Below are 23598 nucleotides of genomic sequence, written 5' to 3'. Positions count from 1 at the left end.
TAGACATGAATCGCAAAATACAACTCTGCCTGTATTTAGCGATTTAAAAAAATGAAACATATTATGATTCATATCATGATTCGCCAGAGCGACCATTTTAGCCCCGCCGACCTCTTTTAACTTCTACACATACACAACATAGCATCAGGTTTCAGTCGCAGTATTTACATAATGCATAAAATATTCCTTATCAACACTATCGTTGCATGCACATTCCTCTGAAATCACACTGATAACGCGTCGAGGCGTGAAGCAGCTAATTACTAGACTATCGGAATGCACTAAGTATGAGCACTAAATATAGTAATTTCATTGTCTGGTATGATCTCATCCACTCAACGTCTGTTAATAATTTGTAGCTCTTTCTTGTAGAACGATCGTATTGCATTAAAGCATTTATCAGCGATAATGTTACTAATTGAGATGAGTCGAGAATATTTTTCAGTGATTTATTTCATGATTTGTACGTTATGGTCGGTAACTTGATACGTGGGAGAGCCATGCTTCGGCACGGATGGGCCGGCTCGACCGGAGAAATACCACGTTCTCACAGAAAACCGGCGTGAAACAGCGCTTGCGCCGTGTTTCGCCGAGTGAGTGAGTTTACCGGAGGCCCAATTCCCTTCCCTATCCTCCCCTATTCCCTTCCCTTCCCATCCCTACCCTCCCCTATTACCCTATTCCCTCTTAAAAGGCCGGCAACGCACCTACAGCTCTTCTGATGCTGCGAGTGTCCATGGGCGACAGAAGTTGCTTTCCATCAGGTGACCCGTTAGCTCGTTTGCCCCCTTATTTCATAAAAAAAAAAACTTTAGACGAGCTACATTCATGAAGCCTACTCTCGATTTTAAAATTATTTAATAGAGTTCCAAAAATCTTAATGTAAGTAATAATTATTATTGGAGTTGACGCGACTAAAAGTTATGAGCAAATTAATAAAAGGACTATCTTGCAAATCAATCTGTAATTTCATAATGTGCTACTATCAAATACATAGCCGTTATAAGCCTAAGTAAGCCTAAGCCGAAGTATATACAGTGTGTAACCAAAATAAGTGATAATACTTTAAGGTGCGTACGTGTTCCTTGTAGAGAGTTGACTGTGAAAGTAGCAGCTCTGAAAGACGAAATTCTTTTTGTCACTTTTGTATGGGCAAGGGCCCGAGCGTCACGAGTTTCCCCATACAAAGGTGAAAAAAAATTTTGGTCTTCCAGCGCTGCTACTTTCACGGTGAACTCTATACAAGGAACACGTACACACCCTAAAGTATTATCACTTATTTTAGTTACACCCTGTATACACCGTGTTAATTTAGACTTGCACTTATTCGTATTTTTTAAAGATATTTTACAAAAATGTATTTTAAATATTTTATTGTCGTCCTGTCAGATATTTACTATAATGTACAGGAAAAAAACAATATTTTAAGTGACCACACGCTACCCTTATCAATGACAAATATCGCGCGTATCCCGTCTGCACCAAACCATTTAGCAAAATCGCTGTATTATAATAAACGTACTGCCGACGCGGCGTCGCGCGTCCGGTTTTCTTCTGCGCCGATGACTTCTGTACAAAGGAACTTTCAAGGTGACTACTATTAAATCTCTACTTATTACACATACTTCGCTTTTATTTTCAGTGTCGGTATTTCCTGATTGTGACAGGTATTGGACGATTACCAGGACCTTTATTACAACGATATAAGGTACATTATCTCACGAATACTCCATCGCGTGCCTATTTTTTGCTCCGCTATTATGGACTAAATAAAGGTGTTGGTACAAGAACAACTAGTAACCAGTTTAAAAAGTAGTCTTGTAGAAAAGAATGGCGCCATATTAAGATTTGAAAAAATGTTGACATTTTTTTAATGTTTGTGGCAGTGCAGACTAGCTACTCGGACCACTTCCGCTTCCCATCGTTGTAGCAGCATCAGCAGTAGCAACTCAAATCGACATGTTGCATGTTGCAAGTAAAACGCCAAATTGTAAGTAAGTTCATTAAACATAAATATTAATTACTAAAGGTTATCTATACTAATCGTAGCAAAGCGAAACAATACTAGAAAATAGCCTCCAACTTAGACCAAACCCGAGACCTAAACACTGGCTGGTAACAAATATATTTTCTATGCGAATGCTTGCGTAATGCGCTGGCATTTTAACGACAGTAATCTCGATAATGGCGGATAATGGATAAAAACAGACTTCATTGAATTTTATACTAGTTTTTTTAAGCCCTCGAGGAATTCGAGTGACAGAATGTCGGCAGTTTATATTCTCTAAGAGTAGGTTCACAAGGCACAATCCTGCACGTTTGCAGTGTTCATACGCCGATTATACTGCAACAAATCGTGCAGTACAATCTATCTATGGACGCTTCACACCACATCAGTCTGGCCCCGTGCTAAGTACCTGAAGGACTTGTGTTACGGGTACCAGACAACGGAAATATATTTAATACTTTTATACTATACATACATTTAAGATTTTTATTATATGATACGAGTACACATATTTAATACACATCCATGACCCAGGAACTTTGAAAACTTTTTGTTCCGTCGGCGAGATTCGAATCGACGTGTAAATGGTTCTCTATAGTCTATACATTGTATGCCATATAATGTATGTATGGCGGCTATTTATTCGTAAAGACGTATACTGCAAAAAAACGTGCAGGAAACGTGCAGGATTGTGCCGTGTAAACCTGGCCTTAAGGTTCCAATCTTTGCCAAACGCGACTGTGACTGACGAAAATTCAAACAACATATTTTTTCAAACAACAAATTCAAACAACAAGGTCGTTAGACCAATGCCGGTAGATGGAACTACAGGTTCCATCTACCGGCATTGGTCTAACGACCCATTGGCCGCTGTTTCGTAGAGGCGTAGAGCAAAATGAAACTGAATTTTGGTCGGTCGCGTTCGCTTGCCGCGTTGATCGGAACGGTACCTTTATTCTCTCAACAGTAAATTGTTTTGGGATTGCGAATTCCTCGTTGTTTATAGTTGACATTAACATCAGACTGCTCTTGGTTATTAATTAGCGAAGCAAGCTGAAATATGTACCCTTTGATATTATCAATCATTGCCTCAGATTCTTCGAATTTTGGCTGAAATATTTGCAGCTATTTGACATTTTTATTCCGCGTAATGCGCAGACGTGCTACTTGTTTTTCCATTTTGTTGTGAAGGATTTTATGTTTACATTTACTTCTAATTGGGCTATAAACCGTATAAAATTGCTTTACAGGGCAGTAATTTTTATACGTTAATATGAATACTCTATAATATTTCCTTTATGACCGTCTCAGGCCACAAGTTATGATGGTCAGGTTTATACTTTATTTATGATATCAAAATAATTGTCTAAATTAAATTAAGGATTTTTATGAATTTTTATGGTTCTGTAAAAATAATAAGTAAATGTATTTGTTAAATGTAGTTGTAAAAATTGGGGCGTCTGCTGCCGCTTCATGTATGAAGCGGCAGCAGATGGCGTGTCGTCGCGACACTACTGGTTTCTATGTATTTCTATGTGTCGCTAGCTTCGTGTCGCTAGCTGCGGAGTACAGCAGTAGTGTCGCGACGACACGTCGACTGCGGTTGCTTCGTGTCGCCCGCTGCCAACCGGCACCTTTAAGGAGTGAGCAGACTGAGACGGGCCGTGCCGGGGCTCAGCGTGCCGGGGCTCATCACAAAAATGCGCCTCCATACAATTTGTATGGAAGCGGAAATCCGCTGCGCCCCGACACAGTGTGCGATACGCGGATCCGCTTCCATACAAATTGTATGGAGGCGGATTGTTGCGATGAGCCCCGGCACGGCCCATCTCAGTGTGCTCACTCCTTTAAGAGGAGAATAAATTGGCACCATCCTCTTGCATAACCTTATCTGATAAAACCTCCAAGGGTAAGAGAAGTATCTTTGCTAAAATCCCCTTTAAAAGGCGGCCATCACAAAAACCGTGTCAACATAAAGAATTTTAACGATCACAGCAAAAACAGAACATTCCCGTGCGCCGGAAGCGCGGGCGCCGCCATGTTTTAAAATGTCAATTATTTCCGGTGGCGGCATCGACGCAGTTTACAAAATATTTATATTGCCTGACTTGTTTCAAAGTTACTCAGAAGTTTATAGCAGCTGTATGTGCAAACGATTCAAACTTGTAAAGCAATATAACCTATCTCTGACACCTGATAATATATTATGATTTTCTAAATAAACTTTAATTTAGTTTTACAATTCATTACGGATCGCATGAACTGCTCCTATAAAGGTACTCCACAGCTGGTTTCAAAACGAAAATATTAATATTATAAACAGGCCCTTGAATCTTGATACGCAAATTCTGAAACTTCATCGCGCGATTCTGAAACTTCATCGCGCGACATCCAATCAACCCTCGCCGCACTAGACGTTGAGTGCGTTGACCCAATGACGAAATGAAGTTTCCGAATTCAAGTCAAACGGAAATCGTGAATCGCCCTGCTGGTCTAGCAATTTTCCCGTATTTTACCAGACTTCGCCGACGAGGCTTTTGATATGGAGATCGTATGTTGGAGGCTTTGTTTTCCGACAGTAACGTAGAGAAATATTAATAATATTGTATTGAATATTGTATGAAAAACCTATACACCAGCCTTTCCCAAAGTAGGCGATAACGATAAGTGATAACGCCTCCTTGTGGGCGCTGAAAGTATAAAGGGGGCGGTGTGGGACCCAGAAAAAATGGGGGCGTACGCGTAATGTAGAGGCTTGGGGGGTGATTTGTAATTTCATTTCACCTGGATGCATTTTAAATTGAAACAATGGGGGGCGCTAAAACATAATTTGTTCTGAAAGTGGGCAGTAGACAAAATACAAAAAATTAAAACCGACTTCCAAGGTAAAAACAATAATAACATCCTTAAAATATGAACTAAATAAATAATTTTTCCTATCTAATAGTGCCTTTTTCCGAATTCGGCTAAAACGCAACTATTTCTGTACTCAATCTTCATCATTTTGAAGTCGGTAACATATAGCTGAATCTTTAGTTCTCTGACAGAATATTTGAAACTTTTGGAACTGGCACCGACTTCAAAATTATGAAGATTGAGTACAGAAATAGTTGAGGATTAGCCGAATTCGGAAAAAGGCACTATTATATAGGAAAAATTATTTAATACTTTTTAGTTCATGTTATATCTAAGGATGTTATTATTGTTTTTACCTTGGAAGTCGGTTTTAATTTTTTGTTAAAAATAATAATTTCACTCTTTTTAGTTACCTACTAACCATCGCGTAAGAAAATACTTCAACCCCTTAATATTATCTTAATCTTTGTAAATGTTTACAAACCTACCCCAATTTATTTGACAAACTACTACAAAAGAAAGCCCCGCCACGCGGGGCTCCTATATCTGGGTGTTGTGGTCTAAGTTCCAACCTAACCTAACCTACTTTTGGACTTTCTAGATTGTGTTTGTTTTTGTTTTGGCGGGGGGCTGCGCCCCCTGAGCCCCCCCCCCCTTTAGGGGGGCCTGCGCCTCCCCGTCCCCCCCTTCGGTATCCGTGGCTGAGTAGTTAAGTAAGACCCACTCATCACAGCCTTGAGATGCCTTAAAAATACTTCGTAAACATCAGAAAACAGATGATCTTATCTGAAGATTACGAAAATCTCAAATGCGAATTTCTTCTAAACGGAAAGTTTACTGGCGGTAGAATCGGTAAGTAGGAGTTTTTCTCACCCAAAACAATCCTCCTTAACCCATGTCACCAACATTTAATTGACGTAAGTTCCTAAACCTTAGCCAAATTTTTCTAAGTATTTTCGCCATACTAACAAGGGTCACATTTCGGCCTGTCTTTCGACAGGGGTTGATTTTTGAGAAAAGTTTATCTGAGCTTTTTGCTCCCCTTGGCGCCCCCTATCGATTGGTATATTCAAAAAGGGTGGTTATAAGAGGTTAAATTATGACGAAAAATTGTTCTAAGTCTTTTTTCCATAGTGCCCCGTTTCCTTCAGTCCAACCCAAATGTGTGCCTTACGCTCTGGAGTAAAGGTTGAATTTATTACTTATGTTCAATTTTGTGGTACTTGAACTTGTTTTTTTTTGTATCAAAATCGCTTTGAAATGTACCAAATAAATAAGGACATAACGTGATGACTGATGATATTTTATGGTGTTGTGTATATATTGTATCCATATACAACCATGTAAGTTGTGACATTGGTGACCCTGACATGGTAGTGATGAAGATGATGATGATGAATGTAATTTGCATAGTAGCATATGCTTTCAGTTCTTAAAACAACGCCTAAACCCCCAAACTTGTATCTATAAGGAATCCGGAGTTCTCTTAGTATCTTCGGAACCATATTATACCTTGGTGCAAAATCTTGCGTTTTGGTAGCATATACTTAGGATGCTTCTCATAAAACGAAAATCACCATATGTTTCCATATAATTTTTGAAGAGTTCCCTCGATAACTCATGGATCCCATCATCAGATCACCACTTTTGTGAAAATGGGACCAAATTGGATTGAAACCTAATATAACGAAACAAAAATTTTGAAAATCGGTTCACAAACGGCGGAGTAGTAGTCGAACATACAAAAAAAATATATATATCCACAGCCGAATATATAACCTTCTCGTTTTTGCAAGTCGGTTAAAAATAGCAAAGAAGGATATGGGCGAATAGCCCAAATTACATTAAAAAAAGTAGAGAAAGAAATAGTAAATTGTAACAATTTATAACTCACCGACTGCCAGTCCTCTTGGCGCTCGATGCGCGCGGGCTCCGTCCGCTTCGCTAGTTCAGCCCGGCGCAGCTGCTCCCGCGCCCTCGTGCCCAGGTCAGCGGGGCCGACCTTGATGAACTGCAGCGGGTTCGCCGCGGGCTTGCCCGGGAGCACAGCAGCAGTGTGCGGCCGGGTCGCGAGGAAGTCCGCGCTGTCTGTTGTCTGGAAGAAGAGGAGGAAGTTAGTGGATGAGGAAGTAGAAACGATGCAACACAATAGCATAAATCGAAAAATACATGAGAAAGTTCGCAAAACTGACGCTATTTGCTGTCTGGAAGAGGAGAGTTTAGAAATAATGAAGATAATGTAAATGAAAATACAAAATATCAAATGTTATCTAAACCTAAAGAGTTTAGTTAAAAAGAAACGACGGACCACAATGGTATTCATCGAAAATAGATGATGACATGAGAAGGTTCGCAAAATCGAAGCATCGAAGAATTTGATTATCAAAATATTAAATTTTTTCGCTTGCTGTTATCTAAACCTAAAGGTAAATGAGGATATACGCGAAACAAGTAATAATAAGCAGAGGCTGGCTACGCTTATGGCTCATTTTCATTGGTCGTTAACTCGTTCGTTATACAGCATGCGGGCAGTCCCCGCAGCCAAGATAACGACCAATGAAAGTTACAAGTCGATACGTGTTCGTTACACCGCCTGCGGGGATTGCCCGCATGCTTTAAACCAACCGTGATATCGACCAATGAAAGACCAAGATATACAGCTTGCGGGACGCGAGTTGCCACGTTTCCGACAGTTCCCAATGGCCGCCATACTACTGCAAAGGAGATTTTTTTTTGTACCATCCTGAAACCTTTAACAGTTCCCTGTATGATCATAAAAAGAAGTCTGATAATGCCATACCTGTGGGAGGTCGTGAATGTGAACAATATTTTTTCAAAATGCTAAGATTTAATTCGTAATTCGAACGATTTGTAACAGTATGGCACTAATTTTTCTGTAAGTTTGAGGTTTATTTAAAATACAAAGTTTCAAACACCTAGGTGGCGGCTATCTTGTCAAAGCAGATGTTATGTTGTATAATATTCTGCGGCTCCCACCGCTCGAAAGATTTCTCAAGATGTCTTCCACCCCATAGTTATAGTATGGTTGCTATCGATTAATGAAAATGAGCCATTAAGATGAAATACCTAGCCCGTATTACAGGTGATGATTAGATATTTAAAATGAAATATCAAAGAAAGAGCTAAGAGAAGCAAATGGGAACTTAAAGAAACCACGACTCACAAGTTGTCATCGTGAATAATAATTGAAGAACGTAGCATATTCCTACAAAATATACCGACAAAATACATGAAAACAAATGCGGAAACGAACATTCATAACGTAAAGGGTAACGTCAAAACATCAGCCCGAGAACATATTGCGTGCAATGAAGCTAAATACCAAATTATTGGCTCGAATAAATCGCCGTCTTTACTGGCGTTATCGTAATTTAAAAGACTCAAAAGCAATAAAAACCGTAAACAGTCATTTGTCATTCCCAAAGCAAGGCGATGCAGATAATTAACATTCACATTTATTTACAGAATGTCAAACCAACGCATTCGAGTAGAAAAATTTGCCGCCACAACTTAAAAATAGATTGTTTTCTTCATGTCGGGAAAGGTAAGCGTGGAGACTAGGGCCAAGGAGGTCTACATCTCTGACAGTTTAGCAAAATCTCCTTCAAAAAATACTTGAAACAGGTAGTAAATCTAACTTATTGTCTATTGAAAGTACTGTGCAACGTTGCTAGCTTCAAACCAAATTAACCAATAGCATTCTTGCTAGAGGCAGAGCTTCTAATCTCTAGTCTCCACGACAATCATAGAAAAATTGCCGCTTTAATTTAAAAATAGAATGTTGTTTTCTTAATGTCAGCAAGAAAGGCACGGACTGCACATGAATCAAACCTCTGAAAAAAGTTTAACCCGCTGGCAGCTGCACTCACAATTTAAAAATAGAGCATTCAATCTGTTTGGTGGTCTAAATTTCAGTACGGTATGCAGTTATATATAGAACCACTAGACTTAGTTCACTGTTCACTCTTGTCACACGTCTATTTTAGAGACGATCGGATAATCGCGATCTCGTAGTAACCTATATGCTATCAAAATAACTATCTAATTTAGCTTTTACGTAGATGATTTATCAAAAAGGTGATTTAGGCTGCGTTTCCACCAAAGATGTGTTGCGAGGAATGTGTTTTTATGATCCAATAGAATCGCTGATCTGAGCGAGGTCACTTCAATGAAGCAATTCTATTGGTTCTCAAAAACCCAATCCTCGCAACACATCTCTGGTGGAAACGCAGCCTTATCATCAAAGTAAAAGAAATGAGAACACAATTTAAAGACTTTTAAAGATACAACTAAAAATAAAAATAAAAACTACACTGGCTATTAAATCGCGCGTCTTTATCGTAACTATAATGTCGAATTAAAAACGTGATACGCGAGTTACCGCGAACAGAGCAAAGTCTCACTGAGTTTCCACGAGAAAGTAAATAGTGGAACTGATGTTATGATGAAGACGCTTGATAACATTTGCATAATAACTATTATATCATCGTATCAAATCGATGTTAGAGTAATTATCAAGACAAGAGAGAAATTTAATTATGAAATTACTTATGGATTCAAACTAACATGCTAAACGCTTGTAAATTATTGATTTGTCGCGTCCGATAAATATCTAAACAACGATACAATAATAATCCGATAACATATTAGGTATAAGCCAATCGATAGGCAAGCAAGAACTGTAAACAATTCTAGGGGACATGATTGAAGAATGAAGATATAAAAAAAAAAAACTTAAGGTATTGTACACCTATTATGAATAGACTTAATAATCTCTATCTATATCTAGATTTAAACTCGCCACCCCACGAGCTATCATGTAGGATAGGACAACCTAGGGAACATAAAATAACCCAAAATTGTCAAAAAGTGAAGATATCAAAAAGTGGCAACATCGTAGTGTCATCCCTTTTTCTTAAATTGATTTGAAAGGGATGACACTACGATGTTGCCACTTTTTAATTTCTTCACTTTTTTGACAGACTATACATACAGTAAATCGCAAGAAAACATGATGAAAGCAATGTGCATTTCACTCTAGGAGAAAAGGAAATATTAGATGAAAAACAAGAGTGCAATAACATAGATAAAGTAACATTATGTAAGGTGGAAACACTTTTTGAAGTCGTCTAAATACTTTTACATGTGTTGCGTGTTACGAGACTATTATTATAAAGTACGTGTAGCACGGTGTACGTTATACTAATTACCGTTGGGTATAATTTATGATCGACCGTTTAAAAAATTAAGGCTAATGCGTTCGTGCATATTATAATAGATCGAGATAGGGGAAATTACCAATATCGATTTTATCAAGACACTAACCACGAGATTCTAGAATCTAGGCTGAGATTCGAGCAAAGACTGACTATTGACTAAAATGATAGCAATTATAACAGTTACCAAGAACCGTCAAATACATCAGATAAATCGATGCAACCACGAAAAGCTAACAGCCAAAGCTCCAAAATTTTAGCCAGCTATCAAAAACCTAAATCCGATAAACCGATCCAACCACGAAAAACTAACAGCCAAAACTCCAAAATTCTAGCTCTATTCTAAAGAAGACATTAAGTAAAGTAATTTTACTGACTGAGATAATGGTGAATTAAAGCACTTACCCAGAGTCCAGACAAGACAATAGACCTATCAGCGCGATGCTAAGCAGCAGACTGAGCGAGCCCAGCCACAGCATAATGCACTTTCTCCGTATACGTGACAGTTTTCTCATATTCACCCAATTAATTCCCATACACGTATATTACAAAAGCCATGAGTCATGACGTAACACCGTGGAATCACGTTAAGCATGAGCCGTTTAATAAACACGACTGAACAAGTTGCTAGAAGAGGGGGTAGATATGGTTTGGCAGTTCTCATTAAAAAAATTATCATAGGCAAACGAGCAAACGGGTCACCTGATGGATAGCAACTTCCGTCGCCCATGGACACTCGCAGCATCAAAAGAGCTGCTGGTGCGTTGCCGGCCTTTTAAGAGGGAATAGGGTAATAGGGAGGGTAAGGAAGAGAATAGGGGAGGGTAGGGAAGGGAAAAGGGTAGGGGATTGGGCCTCCGGTAAACTCACTCACTCGGCGAAACACAGCGCAAGCGCTGTTTCACGCCGGTATTCTGCGAGCCCATGGTATTTCTCCGGTCGAGCCGGCCCATTCGTGCCGAAGCATGTTCAAAAGGAGAGGGAAAAAAAAAGAAAAAAAAACTTTTTCTTTCAGACCTAACCCACAGAATAGATAATAGTACAAGTACCTAACCCTCGTTTTCCTACTAGGTACTGAAAGTGATGGCATGCAAGTACTTAAAGAAACGAATAAATAACACTAATTGATAAAATTGGGTTTTAGACTAGTTCTTCAGACATAAGCATTATTTTCAAGGACAGAGGTTGTAAATGGCAAACCAATGTATAATTATGTAATATGTTACTGCATTTCTTGCCTGTTTATGACTTATCGTTAACGAATGTAATGATATCATAACATTTTTGTTATGATATCATATGACGGTTGCATCATCAAGTTATTTTAATAAGATGCAAAATCACAGCCGGCATTTATCAGACTATAACAAATGGCACCATTTTTTTTAAACCAGAAATTAGGATCGGTGTTATTCAAATGTCCACATTTGAATAACACCAATCGTAATTTCTGGTGAAAGAGAGAACTAGGCCCTTACATCCGTTGTGGATGATTTATACAGTATTTTCAGAGCGAAGTAACCACTCCTCAAATACTGTAGTGCCTGGGACAAGATTTTTAAATGTCCGTATACGGGCATTCTCGCAACATCGTCGGCCTAGTCTAGAGGAAAGAACTAGTCAATACGTCTGGAACCAACCATGTGTGGGTTTCCTCACGATGTTTTCCTTCACCGTATGAGTGTCCGTACTATGTACTTGAGATCAGAAAATGTCTCATTCGAACACGAATCAAAGGTCTACCCATTAGGCCACGGACGCTCACTCTGGTGAAAGAAAGAGAGAACCAAACCTTGAATAAATGAATAATGAAAATGTTGGTCTGTGAGTATGTGTATCACGCGGTAACATAGAGACAATAACAACTACTCTAGACGATACTAAAGCTACAATAAAAGATAACGAGTGCTCGTGCGAACGCTTAAGCTCAGATAAAGATCGGAGAAAATTGTGCAAGTAACTCTCACGTTGTTATGTTTACCACGATCATCATCATTATCATTGTCATTACCGCCTTATACACTTCATTATGTAAATTAAGATCTTTGAGTAAAGTTAGACGCGCTAAGATTATCTGTTGGCCTGGACGTCGGTTATGATTATGGACAGAAAGGCAATTTTCGGTTTATCATGTTCACTGATGTTTTCTTTAATTATTATAAAAAGCATGCTATTTTCCTATATATTGTCATGCGAGAAGGTCTAAATAATTTCATAATTTGGGTTTTTAATTCATTGCATTTTAAAAGAACCTACGATAGAACAAAATATAGACACTATATGAAAGACTAAAGAGCCTAACACTTTTTGTCTCTTTCACTCGTTCTCTACGGGATCAGCGTAAAGACTGAAGTTAGAAATAGCAATATTTTCGTGCGCAATTGAAAGAGCCAGGTAGCGTTAGGTTTCGAATGGAGCCCAAAGAGGCAGAGGTGGTGGGGCTGCGGTCGTGCATCACGCGTTTCCCGTAGCCCACCTTCAGGAGCAGGAACACCACCTACCCACTAAAACCGTTGCGGTTTTAGTGGGTAGTCCCGGGTGCGGATATTACGTCCGCCCCGGGGAATCCCACATACCTCGGTGGTCCTCCCCAGGCTCCGGGGATGCTTGCGTAAATGCATTCCCCCAACGGTACAAAAACAAAAAAAGGTAGCGTTAGGTTTATTTATCTGGCGACTGGACTATATTATGATCTATTCCGCTTGTGGCATGATCACCACATCATTATATACAAACACAAATCATTAATCACGAAATCGCTAAGCATACCATAAAGGTCAAAGGGCCAACATTAGTTAAGAACCTGGCCGGCCGCATTTTTGTCGGATAACCTTTACACCTAATATGGGCATATACTGTCGAAGAGTTTAAGTGTCGCCCCCGCAAGCTTGCGTGGGACTTAGGCCGCATGTCCACAAAAATTCCAATTAAATTTCCATTTTATGACCTAGACTATAGATTTCATTTTACTCTACGCCACTACAAAGCAGCGGCGGCATGGGTCGCTAGACCAATGTCGGTAGAAAATGAAACCTATGGCCTAGGTCATAAAGTGGCATTTTATTTGAATTTTAGTCTAACGGCCTTAGTCATTTTACCAGTTAACAGAATCTTTATGTCAACGACATAGAGATCAAAATAACTAATAACAGTAATACTGAAGATTCTTCTTCGACACGCATATTCTCAAATGTGTCTTTAATCAACCATTAATTGTTTTCCAATTCTAGGTATTTTGGAATGCTTGGACACGTTTGGCGAGTAAAAAAAACGAGAACTAGTTAAAGAATTTTGATTTTGATTTGATTTGAACCGATGAGGTAGGGTCACTCATTTTTGTATTTGGATCGGGGATTCTAGTGTACATTTTGTGTTTCTATTTTGCATATTATTTCTATTTTGCATCACAATCATAATTTTTGTTCTAATGTTTGGTACCTCAATATCCATAGTAATTATCCATCATCATTTAGTGTCCTCTTCATAACGAAGTTCGGTGGTCAGCAGGTAGAATTTCTTCCGGTCCTGGGCTAATTTCTTTAATAGTTATCCATAGTTATATAATAAACGCGAAAGTGTATTGTCTCATATGAATATTTTGTTTGTCGCCTCTTCACGCCCAAACCGCTGAACCGATTTGGTGGGTATGGAGCTATGCTTTGAGTCCCGGGAAAGGACATAGAATACTTTTTTACGCGGAAGAATTTACGGTTCTAGCGACATTTTAATGCAACAGTCAACAGAGTTGCGAGCGTTATCTAGTAAAGGGATAAAAAATAGGACTAATATAAACTCCCTTCTCTTTGGTAGTCGGTTAAAAAGGAAATTGAATCATACTTCAGAGAATGTTATCATGTAATCTCATTTACTCTGTCAGTTTGCTCAGGTCTCGGCAAAATTCTAGAAACTAGGTCCTGGTTAGATAAACTTAGGTTGTACCAAGAATTTGTCTGATAAGGATGTTTGTGTCCTGGGTTCGATGCTCGCGCCTTTTTTGGGTGTTAACCACCTTATGTTCCGATATTAAAATAAATTAAATAAAAAATTTAACGCCTCCGTGGTCTAGTGGTTAGAGCGTCGCTCTCGACTCCGGAGGTCGTGGGTTCGAATCCCGCGTTGGAAACATGTTATTTCCAAGTTTGGTTAGGACAATGCAGGCTGATCACCTGATTGTCTGACAAGTAAGATGATCCATGCGTCGGATGGGCATGTAAAAAGTCGGTCCTGCGCCTGATCTCTCGCCGGTCGTGTCGGTCTTCCGTCCCACAGGGTTATGAGAGTAAAGGAATAGAGAGTGCTCTTGTGTACTGCGCACACACTTGGGCACTATAAAATTACTCCTGCGTAGCTGGCCTGGTTTCAATGAAACCGGCCACCGTCACCGAAACCGGTGTGGGGAGTATTATAAATTAAATAAAGTAATTAAGATAAAAGTTATCACCTATGCCTGACCTGACTATTAGCTAGACTTCTTAAAAAGCCAGCAAGTCATAATGGAGGGGGGTGATGTAAGAGTTTTTTTACTTTGAGTAGCCTTTAAGTACCTACTTATACCGAGGATTTAAACCCAATCAATTGTTTGATTGCGACTCCATCATGAGCTACAAGCAGTAAGGACCAACCGTTTAGGCCCTAGAGGGTACTCTAGAGCAGCCTTTCCCGAAGTGGGCGATAACGCCCCTTGTGGTCGCTGAAGGTCTAAAGGGGGGTGTGGGACCCAGAATAAAATGGGGGCGTTGTGTAGAGGCTTGGATTTGTAATTTTATTTCATCAGAATGCATTTTAAACTAAAACATAATTATTTTTTCTCAATGTGGGCAGTAGACAAAATAAGTTTGGGAACCCCTGCTCTAGAGCATACCAAAGAAACATACATACACTTGAAAAGCATAACGCTTCCTTCGCCGCAGTCGAGTAATATCAACATTGACCACCCAATATTATCTCCGACAAGATGGACAATGATGCAGATCTACCTAGGCGGGTTCGTGACCGATAACAGGTCATTGCCCCTACGTGCACGCGGGACGTAAATCAAACATGATGCATGATAGTGTGTGTGTGTGTGTGTGTGATAGTTTGTGATGAGAGAAAAGTCTTGTCTACACTAAAGTACGAGTATTATACGTTCCTCGTGGCGGAATTCCTCATTTACACGGGTGGACCGTGTAAAAGAGGAATTCCGTAGGAATCGTAAATTTTCCCGCAAAAAGCGTTACATTTGTCTTTCCCCGTACAGTGCTCTATATCTGTGCCAAAATACATAAAAATCAGTGTAGTAGGATTGCAATCCGGCGTCATTTTCAATCCGGACCGGATTTGACCGGATTACTGTCAATCCGGCCGGATCCGGTCGGATCCGGCCGGATTGATGAAATTGAACTAAAAACCGAAAATCATTGTATTTTTTTTTTCTAATATGCATCACTTGTAGCTGATTAATGCAATATTTTTGAAGCGAGATAACCACTCTTTAGAAACTGTAGAGCATGGAATAATATTTTAAATGTCCGTATGGTTGCTCAAGCACATTACGGCATTATCGCAACCTAGTCGGCCTAGCCTAGAAGAATGAGCAGGTTAATTGCACCCTCCCCACCACCATACGAGCTGTTGTCAATGGCGAGTTGATATTTTACGATAAACATCCATTTGTTGCTCATCATTTAAAAGCGTCACTTAGCAAAGGGGGGACACTGGACTCGCGATTTTTTCTACTTTAAAACTTTATAGTACACAAATGGATCCTTGAATCGGAAAATGATCTAAGAATACTCGTAATATTTTTTAAAACCTATCCAATGGACACCCCACACGGTGGGGTGAACGCGAAAAAAAATCATCCCCGCTTCATGTGCATGGAGGTACCATAAAAAAAAATTCAAGATTTTATATACCATTTTGTTGGAATCATTAATATGTATATTCATGCCAATTTACAGCTTTGTAGGTCCTATATATAGTATCTGAGCAAAACCGCGGATAGACCGTTATAGTTTCGGTCTGTCTGTCCGTCTGACAGACAGACCGAAACTATAACGGTTCATTGTTCACTACAGAACCCTAAAAAAGTGAGAAAAAGCTTATCTAGGGGTAACGCATTTAACGTAAGTTATTCCTGCAACAACCATATCAGTTTGCCACAAATTAAAGTATATTATTATTTTTAGCAAACATGAGTGAGTGTACGCATATTCATGCGCAGCACGGCATACAATCACTCATTTACTTACAGGTTGATGTTTATTTCGCGGAATTTCGCTAAAATATTAATATACAAAATTTTAAGCTATGGATTTCCGCAAAGTAACGCCTGATTCTATTAACTATTGCCACAAATCGCTAACACCGGATCCGGTACCCGAAAAATGACGCCGGATCCGGCATATTTCCGGATCTGATTTTCCGGATTGCAATCCCTAGTAGTAGTTCGTGAGATCATCGCGTTTAAAAAGTCTCTTCAGATATTAGTATAGTTTTCTTAATTAGGCGTCCTCCAGTTAGATAACATGGAAGTAAGTGCAGTTCTCACTCAATAGAATCGTTAACGAATTTCCATGCGCCGTTTTAGAGAAGAGCAGGCCGTTTACCATTGAGGAAGTTTTGGCTTTCACAAGACATCACCCACGACAAATCAATCTCCTCTTACGGTGAGAGATTTACATCAGTCAGGGGCTACTCCGATATTTAATTCCAACTATTGATGGGAGATGCTGTTGAGGCTGACTTGCGTGATCTTCAAGTCAGTAACTGGCAGGAGGTAGCACAGGACAGGGCTCAATGGTGGAAGCTCATTTCGGACACCAAAAGCAGTTAGTTAGATGGGACATATAAAAGTACTAGATGCCCGTAACTCTGTTCCATCAAAGTTAGTTTATCGCGCGGAAACCAATTTTTCCAGGATGAAAAGTTTCTTACGTCCTCTCCTGGGACTCAAAGTATCTCCATACCTTTCAGCAAAATCGGTTCAGCGGTTTCGGCGTGAAGAGGTAACAGATAGACAGGCAGACAGCCAGACGAACAGACAGAAAGCCAGATGGACACTTTCGCATTTATATTATGTATAATAATATTATACAAGAATTTCTACAGATTGATAGACCAAGGTCAAGTGCTTCTAGCTGATTACATCCATTAAAATTCATAACTCCGATTAAAAGGTTTAAAATGTTAAACTAATAGACTGGTTTAGTGAGAAATTGCGACAATTGAGAGCAATTTGCTTGATTGATTGTAAACTACTGATCGTAAAAATTATAGCAATAGACCTTGATTGTAAGAAAATGTGGAACATGATTGGACTAAACGATTTAGCGTCTATAAAGATTATCAAATCTTAATGTTAAGGGCCAAAATATTCCATGTCAATATGGACAACGCTTGTGTCTTTAACTGCACCTTGGAACTATGGACTATGAGCTATGGTCCATAACACAAGATGAGTTACAACATTCGTGCCTACATTTAATAGGAAATTCTGCGACTTTTCCGAAATGGAAATGTGATTCTTTAGCACAGGTAACTTCTTCAAATTACTACTTGAGTTTTGTACAACAATATATTTATTTTTATTTATATATATCAGGCTACATAGGCCCATACAATATATATCTTAATGACTAATATACATATAAAATATATACACTTAATAACTACACTTTATCACGATGTTATCGGCGACGTGACGCGCGCTTCATTCCGGAGTCTCCCCCGAAACCTTCGGTAGACCACATCAGTTGGCCAGAATTCCTCCGCTTCAAAGGTCGACAGAAGATGCGTCGGCACTCTCACCACAAAGGAACTGAAGTTGACCTTGTGGCGAGACTGCAGACGTTCGACCCTCAAGTGGAGGGATGTCTTCTTACTGATGTAGTTGACGACGTCCTCGACGTCCATGGACCAGTGCAGGCGCTGGTCCATGGATATAATACGCTGTTATGTCTTTAGAGTTTAGAGTCAACTTTAGACTGTCGAAACTCAATACTCATAATATTATAAAGCTAAAGAGTTCGTTTTCACGTGATAATTCCATGAACTACTGGACCGACTTGTATGCTATTTGGCAAAGATATAGAGTAGACCACGCAAAAGGACATACGCTACATTTTTGCGAGAAAAACGCAGTCGGAGCTGTGTGGAATGTTTAGTATCAAATACGTTATACCTACGCCCTTTACGATGGCACTCATTACCTGAGTAGTGAGTACTCCGCCTACGTCTACCTTTAATACTCTACCCACGTAGGGCTATGTTGTAAAGGATCATCTTTATCATCATTATCATAATCGTCATCATCATCATTCCCTCTATATTTCAATCATAATTTATTACTACTTTATTATCACCGTTCTAATTTTTCATCGAAATCTCAAATTGAGTTTCAATGGTATAACTTTATATTATGACTAGCTTTTGCCCGCGGCTTGGCTCGCGTTTAGAAGTATTATTATTAATTACGTATCAAACTTCAAAGTCTCAGCACGATCGGTTTAAAATTGACAAAGTTTCATACAAACTTTCATCCCCTATTTTATCCCCTTGGGGGTAGAATTGATCGAAATCCTTTCTTAGCAGATGCCTACGTCTTAACTGCCGAACCTGCAGGCCGAATTTCAGCCCGATCCGTCCAGTGGTTTGGGCTGTGCGTTGATAGATCACCATGTCAGTCAGTCACCTTTGAGTTTTATATATATATATAGCTGATGTAACAAAATAAAGTTCCCAAAGTGCATCACAAAAATCTATTTTATACAAACGGGAAGTATTTTTTACAAATGAGAGCAAAGATTTAAAAACAAACAAAGAAAGGAAATAAACACAAGAACTTGTCATAACAAATTTTAAAATTAGAAACAATCAAACCTTTTAATTAAAAATCCATTACTGTACGTTCCAGTGACGTATCTCATGTTATGTTTATTAATATGTCATATGTTCGTTTGTAATTATCTCCCAACATGTAATTATGAATGTCAAATGTTCGGGGTTACTTGAGGTCAAGCATTACTAGACATTGTGAAAGAATACCTGGCTTGGCGTAGATTTGAAACAAAATATTATGATCTTAAGAGTTAAGACCCAATCTCAGCAACGCGACGTCTTGTTCAAATGTTATGTCTTCTCTTTCATTCACAAGAAATACGAAAGAGGTCGTGATACCAATTTAAGCTATGATTTTATATTATGAAAAAAAGGAAGCATTAACTTTAACAGCCGTTGTTGAAAATGGGCCTAAGCATTTTAATTCTCAGCTATACAGAGTGTAACAATAAGTGATAATACTTTAGGATGTAATACGTGTTCCTTGTAGAGAGTTCAGTGTGAAAGTAGCAGCGCTAAAAGATAATTTTTTTCTTTCACTTTTGTATGGAAACTCGTGACGCTCAGGCCGTCAGACTTGCCCATACAAAAGTGAAAAAAAAATTGATCTTTCAGCGGTGCTACTTTTACAGTGAACTCTATACAAGAGACACATACACACCCTAAAATATTATAACTTAGTTTTAATACACCCTGTATATAATGTAGTTCTCAACTTTGATAAAATATTTAGCTTCTAATGTCATAGATTTAGTGTTCTGTATTTTAAATATATATGTATAATATAAACTACAGAGATACAACAAACGGTGCAGACCTTATAAAGATTATTGAGCCCGATTTTTAAACAATTCTTCCTAGATCTGTCACTTCCAATACCTAGATTTTATACTTCGTCCTACGTATAACTCAACTTCATATATGATAATAATAAAACCGGGTTGAAAATCAAGATGTTGAACAAGGAAATAATATTTTCAATGTCACATTTTAGTTTATTAAATACTTAAAATATGACCATGAGCATTCTTGGCTAAGCCAAAGGCGATTATGTACAAAATGCCATAATTTACTTATTTACGCATGCATAAGCAATAGAAAGCCTTACGTTTTCACATGACAGTAGACGACTGGGACTGACTCTGAGACAACTATATACGACATATTATATTATAGACAACTAATATGATGAACGCAATTCCGTTGCGCCAAAACTCGTTTATCGCGCGGGGACCGTACATTTTTTCGGGAACAAAAAGTATATAAGACAGACACACTTTCGCATTTATAATACGAGGGCTGCTATTTATGTATCCGGAACTGGCCACTTACAAGAACAATATTTAAAAAGTAATTACAACATTTGAAAATAGAACTCTTTGGTTGAAGAATACATTTTGTTTCATGTGACTGTCAATTATTTTTCCATTGTGGCGTCATTTTGAAAATTGCGTGTCTTCATTTGCCATGGATTTAACGCGTGAACATTTTCGTGCAATGATTTACTACGATTTTCGGCGTGGGCTAAATCAACAACAGTGCTTTATTCAACTCACCGCAACTTTTGGAGATGAAGCACCATCAAAAACCACTGTTTATCACTGGTACAGTGAGTTTAATCGTGGGCGGTCTATGCTCACGGATGAAAATAAAGACGGTCGCCCAAAAACAGCTGTTGTCCCACAAAATATAGATGCTGTGCGGGAACTAATAATGCGTGATCGTCATGTTACATATCGCGAGATAGAGGCGTCCTTAGGCATAAGTATGACGAGCATACATAAGATATTACACGAACAAGGCTGTAAAAAAAATATGTTCGCGTTGGATTCCGCACAACTTGACAATCGATCAAAAACGGGCTCGTGTCGATTGGTGCAAAAAAATGATAAAAAAATACAACCGTGGTACGTCAAAAGCCGTTTATAATATCTACACAGGTGATGAATCTTGGATCTATGCATATGACCCCGAAACTAAACAACAGTCAACGGTGTGGGTGTTCCAAGATGAGCCGAAACCAACAAAAGTTACTCGTGCAAAAAGTACTTTGAAGCAAATGGTCGCCTGTTTTTTTGAAATTAATGGACATGTGGCTACAGTGCCATTAGAGAATCGTAAAACGGTTAATTCTGAATGGTATACGACCATTTGTTTACCAGAAGTCTTTGAAGAAATAAGAAAGGACAACTGACAACGCAGAATCATATTACATCACGACAATGCTAGCTGTCACACCTCAGCTGAAACAACTCAGTTTTTGGAGGGTCAAAAGATCGAATTGACTGGTCATCCGCCGTACAGCCCTGATTTGGCACCTAACGATTTCTTTTTATTTCCATACGCGAAGAACAAATTACGTGGTCAACGTTTTTCGAGCCGCGAAGAGGCTGTTGATGCGTTCAAAATGCACGTTTTGGAGATACCTCAATCAGAATGGTAAAAGTGCTATGAAAATTGGTTCCAGCGTATGCAAAAGTGTGTCGATCATCGCGGCGAATATTTTGGAAAACAATAAAACCATATTAAATGATATATGTTTGTTTCTTTTTTAAATTCCGGATACATAAATAGCAGCCCTCGTATTAGTATGGAAGTACTGGATAGCGACTAAATGACACCCGCCAAAATTTGTTTATCGCGCGGGAACCGTATGATTTTCCAGGGTAAAAAGTATCCTATGTCTTTTTCCGGGACTCAAAGTATCCCCATGCCAAGTTTCATCAAAGCCGGTTTAGTGGTTAGGACGTGAAGACAGACAGACAGACACATTTTCGGATTTATAATATTAGTAGGTATGGATGAGTAAAACCGGATCGTGTCAGTAATTTATTTTAAGTTTTAGATGTACAGACAAAATTGTAAGGGAACTGCAATTCTTACCGTTTGCGCTATAAAATCTATAGTTTGTATTTTTCTCGGACTGAAAGTATCCTTAACACCAAATTTCCTCCAAATCGGTTAAATGTTTTGAGCGGGAAGAGTTAACATACAAACACATTGTCGAAATCATAGCAAGGGTAATCTGCAAGTAAAGCATGACTATAGAAAAATGCGAAAGAATAGAATCACTGACAGATGTTAGCGACAAAATAATAGATTTTTTTGTCAATCTGGCACTTTGTCTTTTCTACCCCAGAAATAAACTTTTATATGCATGCTATGTGTGCTTCCTAAGCTTACAGAAATAAAGGGTGTTTATGCCGAGTCCCAGACGGAGGTTAAAGGACATGGGTTCAATGGGGTCAAAGGACACGTGATTCACAGTTCACACGTGAGACTCAATTAATTGCATCAACGATTTGTTACGTCAGACGTGCGTAAGCCTTTTTAAAATAATACGAAGAGAAAAGATTCGTTTGTTTGCATTTACTAGTCTCTGAAACTAGTGGACTGATTTTGACGAAAGCCACATAATTGAGCAGATTAACGGCAACGCTCAGAAATATTTAATGATTACTTAACTGTGATCGAATGAAGAATTTGACATAAGCTGCGTACATTTTCTGTCAAACTCATAATTAAATTTTAAGATCGGTAATATATAAACGTTTTCTAAATTTTCCTTGACTAACTGTCGCACTTAGAGACATTTAATGATGATTCAACTTCAATTTAATGAAGGGTTTGACAGATAATATATGATCTTATGTCAAAATCATCATTCAATTACGTTCAAGAAATTGTTATTCGCCTTTGAATGCAACAGTGAAAGGGGACACCATTTTACCACCAAAATGTTTCCTAGTCTAGGAGGTGTAACCCCTTAAAAATATTCCAAGTCACTTATAGTCGGAGCGGTGCGGGGGAAACGTAATGAAGATCCTATTACCAGCACTGGTAGGGGTTCTGTAACGGATCGATGTCGGTCAAGGCGCAGCCTCGCCGCCGTAATTATTGGACCGGCGAGTATCTATAACTGGTGAACGTACTGGAAGGGACGAAAAAAAAGAAAAGGTGTAAAAAATAGTAAGGACGCAAGACTATTATTAGCTGTTGGGACTCTCGCTGACGGGACGAAAAGAAAAATAATAATATTAGATGTAAAATATCCAGAGCCGAACATGTAACCTCCTTTTTTAGAAGTCGGTTGAAACATAATAGGGAAGCGAGTATATTTTATTACTGTTACGAACGAAAAAAACATACTAGACAAACTTCAAATCAATTCAAAAAACCTCGCAAGAAGAGATACTATCTAACATATAAAATTCTCGTGTCACAATGTTAGATAGCGTACTCCTCCGAAACAGCTTTTCTGATTTTTACCAAATTTTATATGCATATTCAGTGGGTCTGAGAATTGGCTACTGGGTACTTTTTAAATTGATAAGTGCATTTGTAGAATAAATAATAGTAAACTTTTACAACTCGAGACTGACGGCGACCATTGTTTGTGCGACGGGATAGCGATGGACGTGGCCATGGTGACATACTTATTTAGTCACTTCAATACCATATATGGCAAAGAAACGTTTGCCGGGACAGCTAGTAATATAATAAATAATTATATCTTTGTGAATCTGGTTGAATTTTCACGCTTCCATCACGGAACACTTCCTACGCGATAAACGTGTTTTGACGCCATCCAGCGCCTCTAGATATATGAAATTCAAGGCAATATTTTCTAAATTGGTCAGCAAAAATATCGCTTGAGTAATCTTAATTGATTTTTTG

At 38.7% G+C, this 23598-nt stretch overlaps 1 protein-coding gene across 4 annotated transcripts in view; it reads right to left on the bottom strand.

Moving 5' to 3' along the window:
- LOC121736273 (LIM domain only protein 7) overlaps nt 1-23598 on the bottom strand; it is a 174359-nt gene that overhangs the window by 48089 nt on the left and 102672 nt on the right. For all 4 annotated transcript variants that reach the window (XM_042127363.1, XM_042127365.1, XM_042127366.1 and 1 more), the window contains one exon: nt 6759-6959. In XM_042127363.1, coding sequence (XP_041983297.1) covers nt 6759-6959 — 201 coding nt within the window. The remainder of the gene's footprint in view (nt 1-6758; nt 6960-23598) is intronic.

This window comes from Aricia agestis, chromosome 18 (assembly GCF_905147365.1).
Source record: "Aricia agestis chromosome 18, ilAriAges1.1, whole genome shotgun sequence".
NCBI classification, from domain to species: domain Eukaryota; kingdom Metazoa; phylum Arthropoda; class Insecta; order Lepidoptera; family Lycaenidae; genus Aricia; species Aricia agestis.
This window is presented reverse-complemented; position numbering and strand designations above follow the sequence as displayed.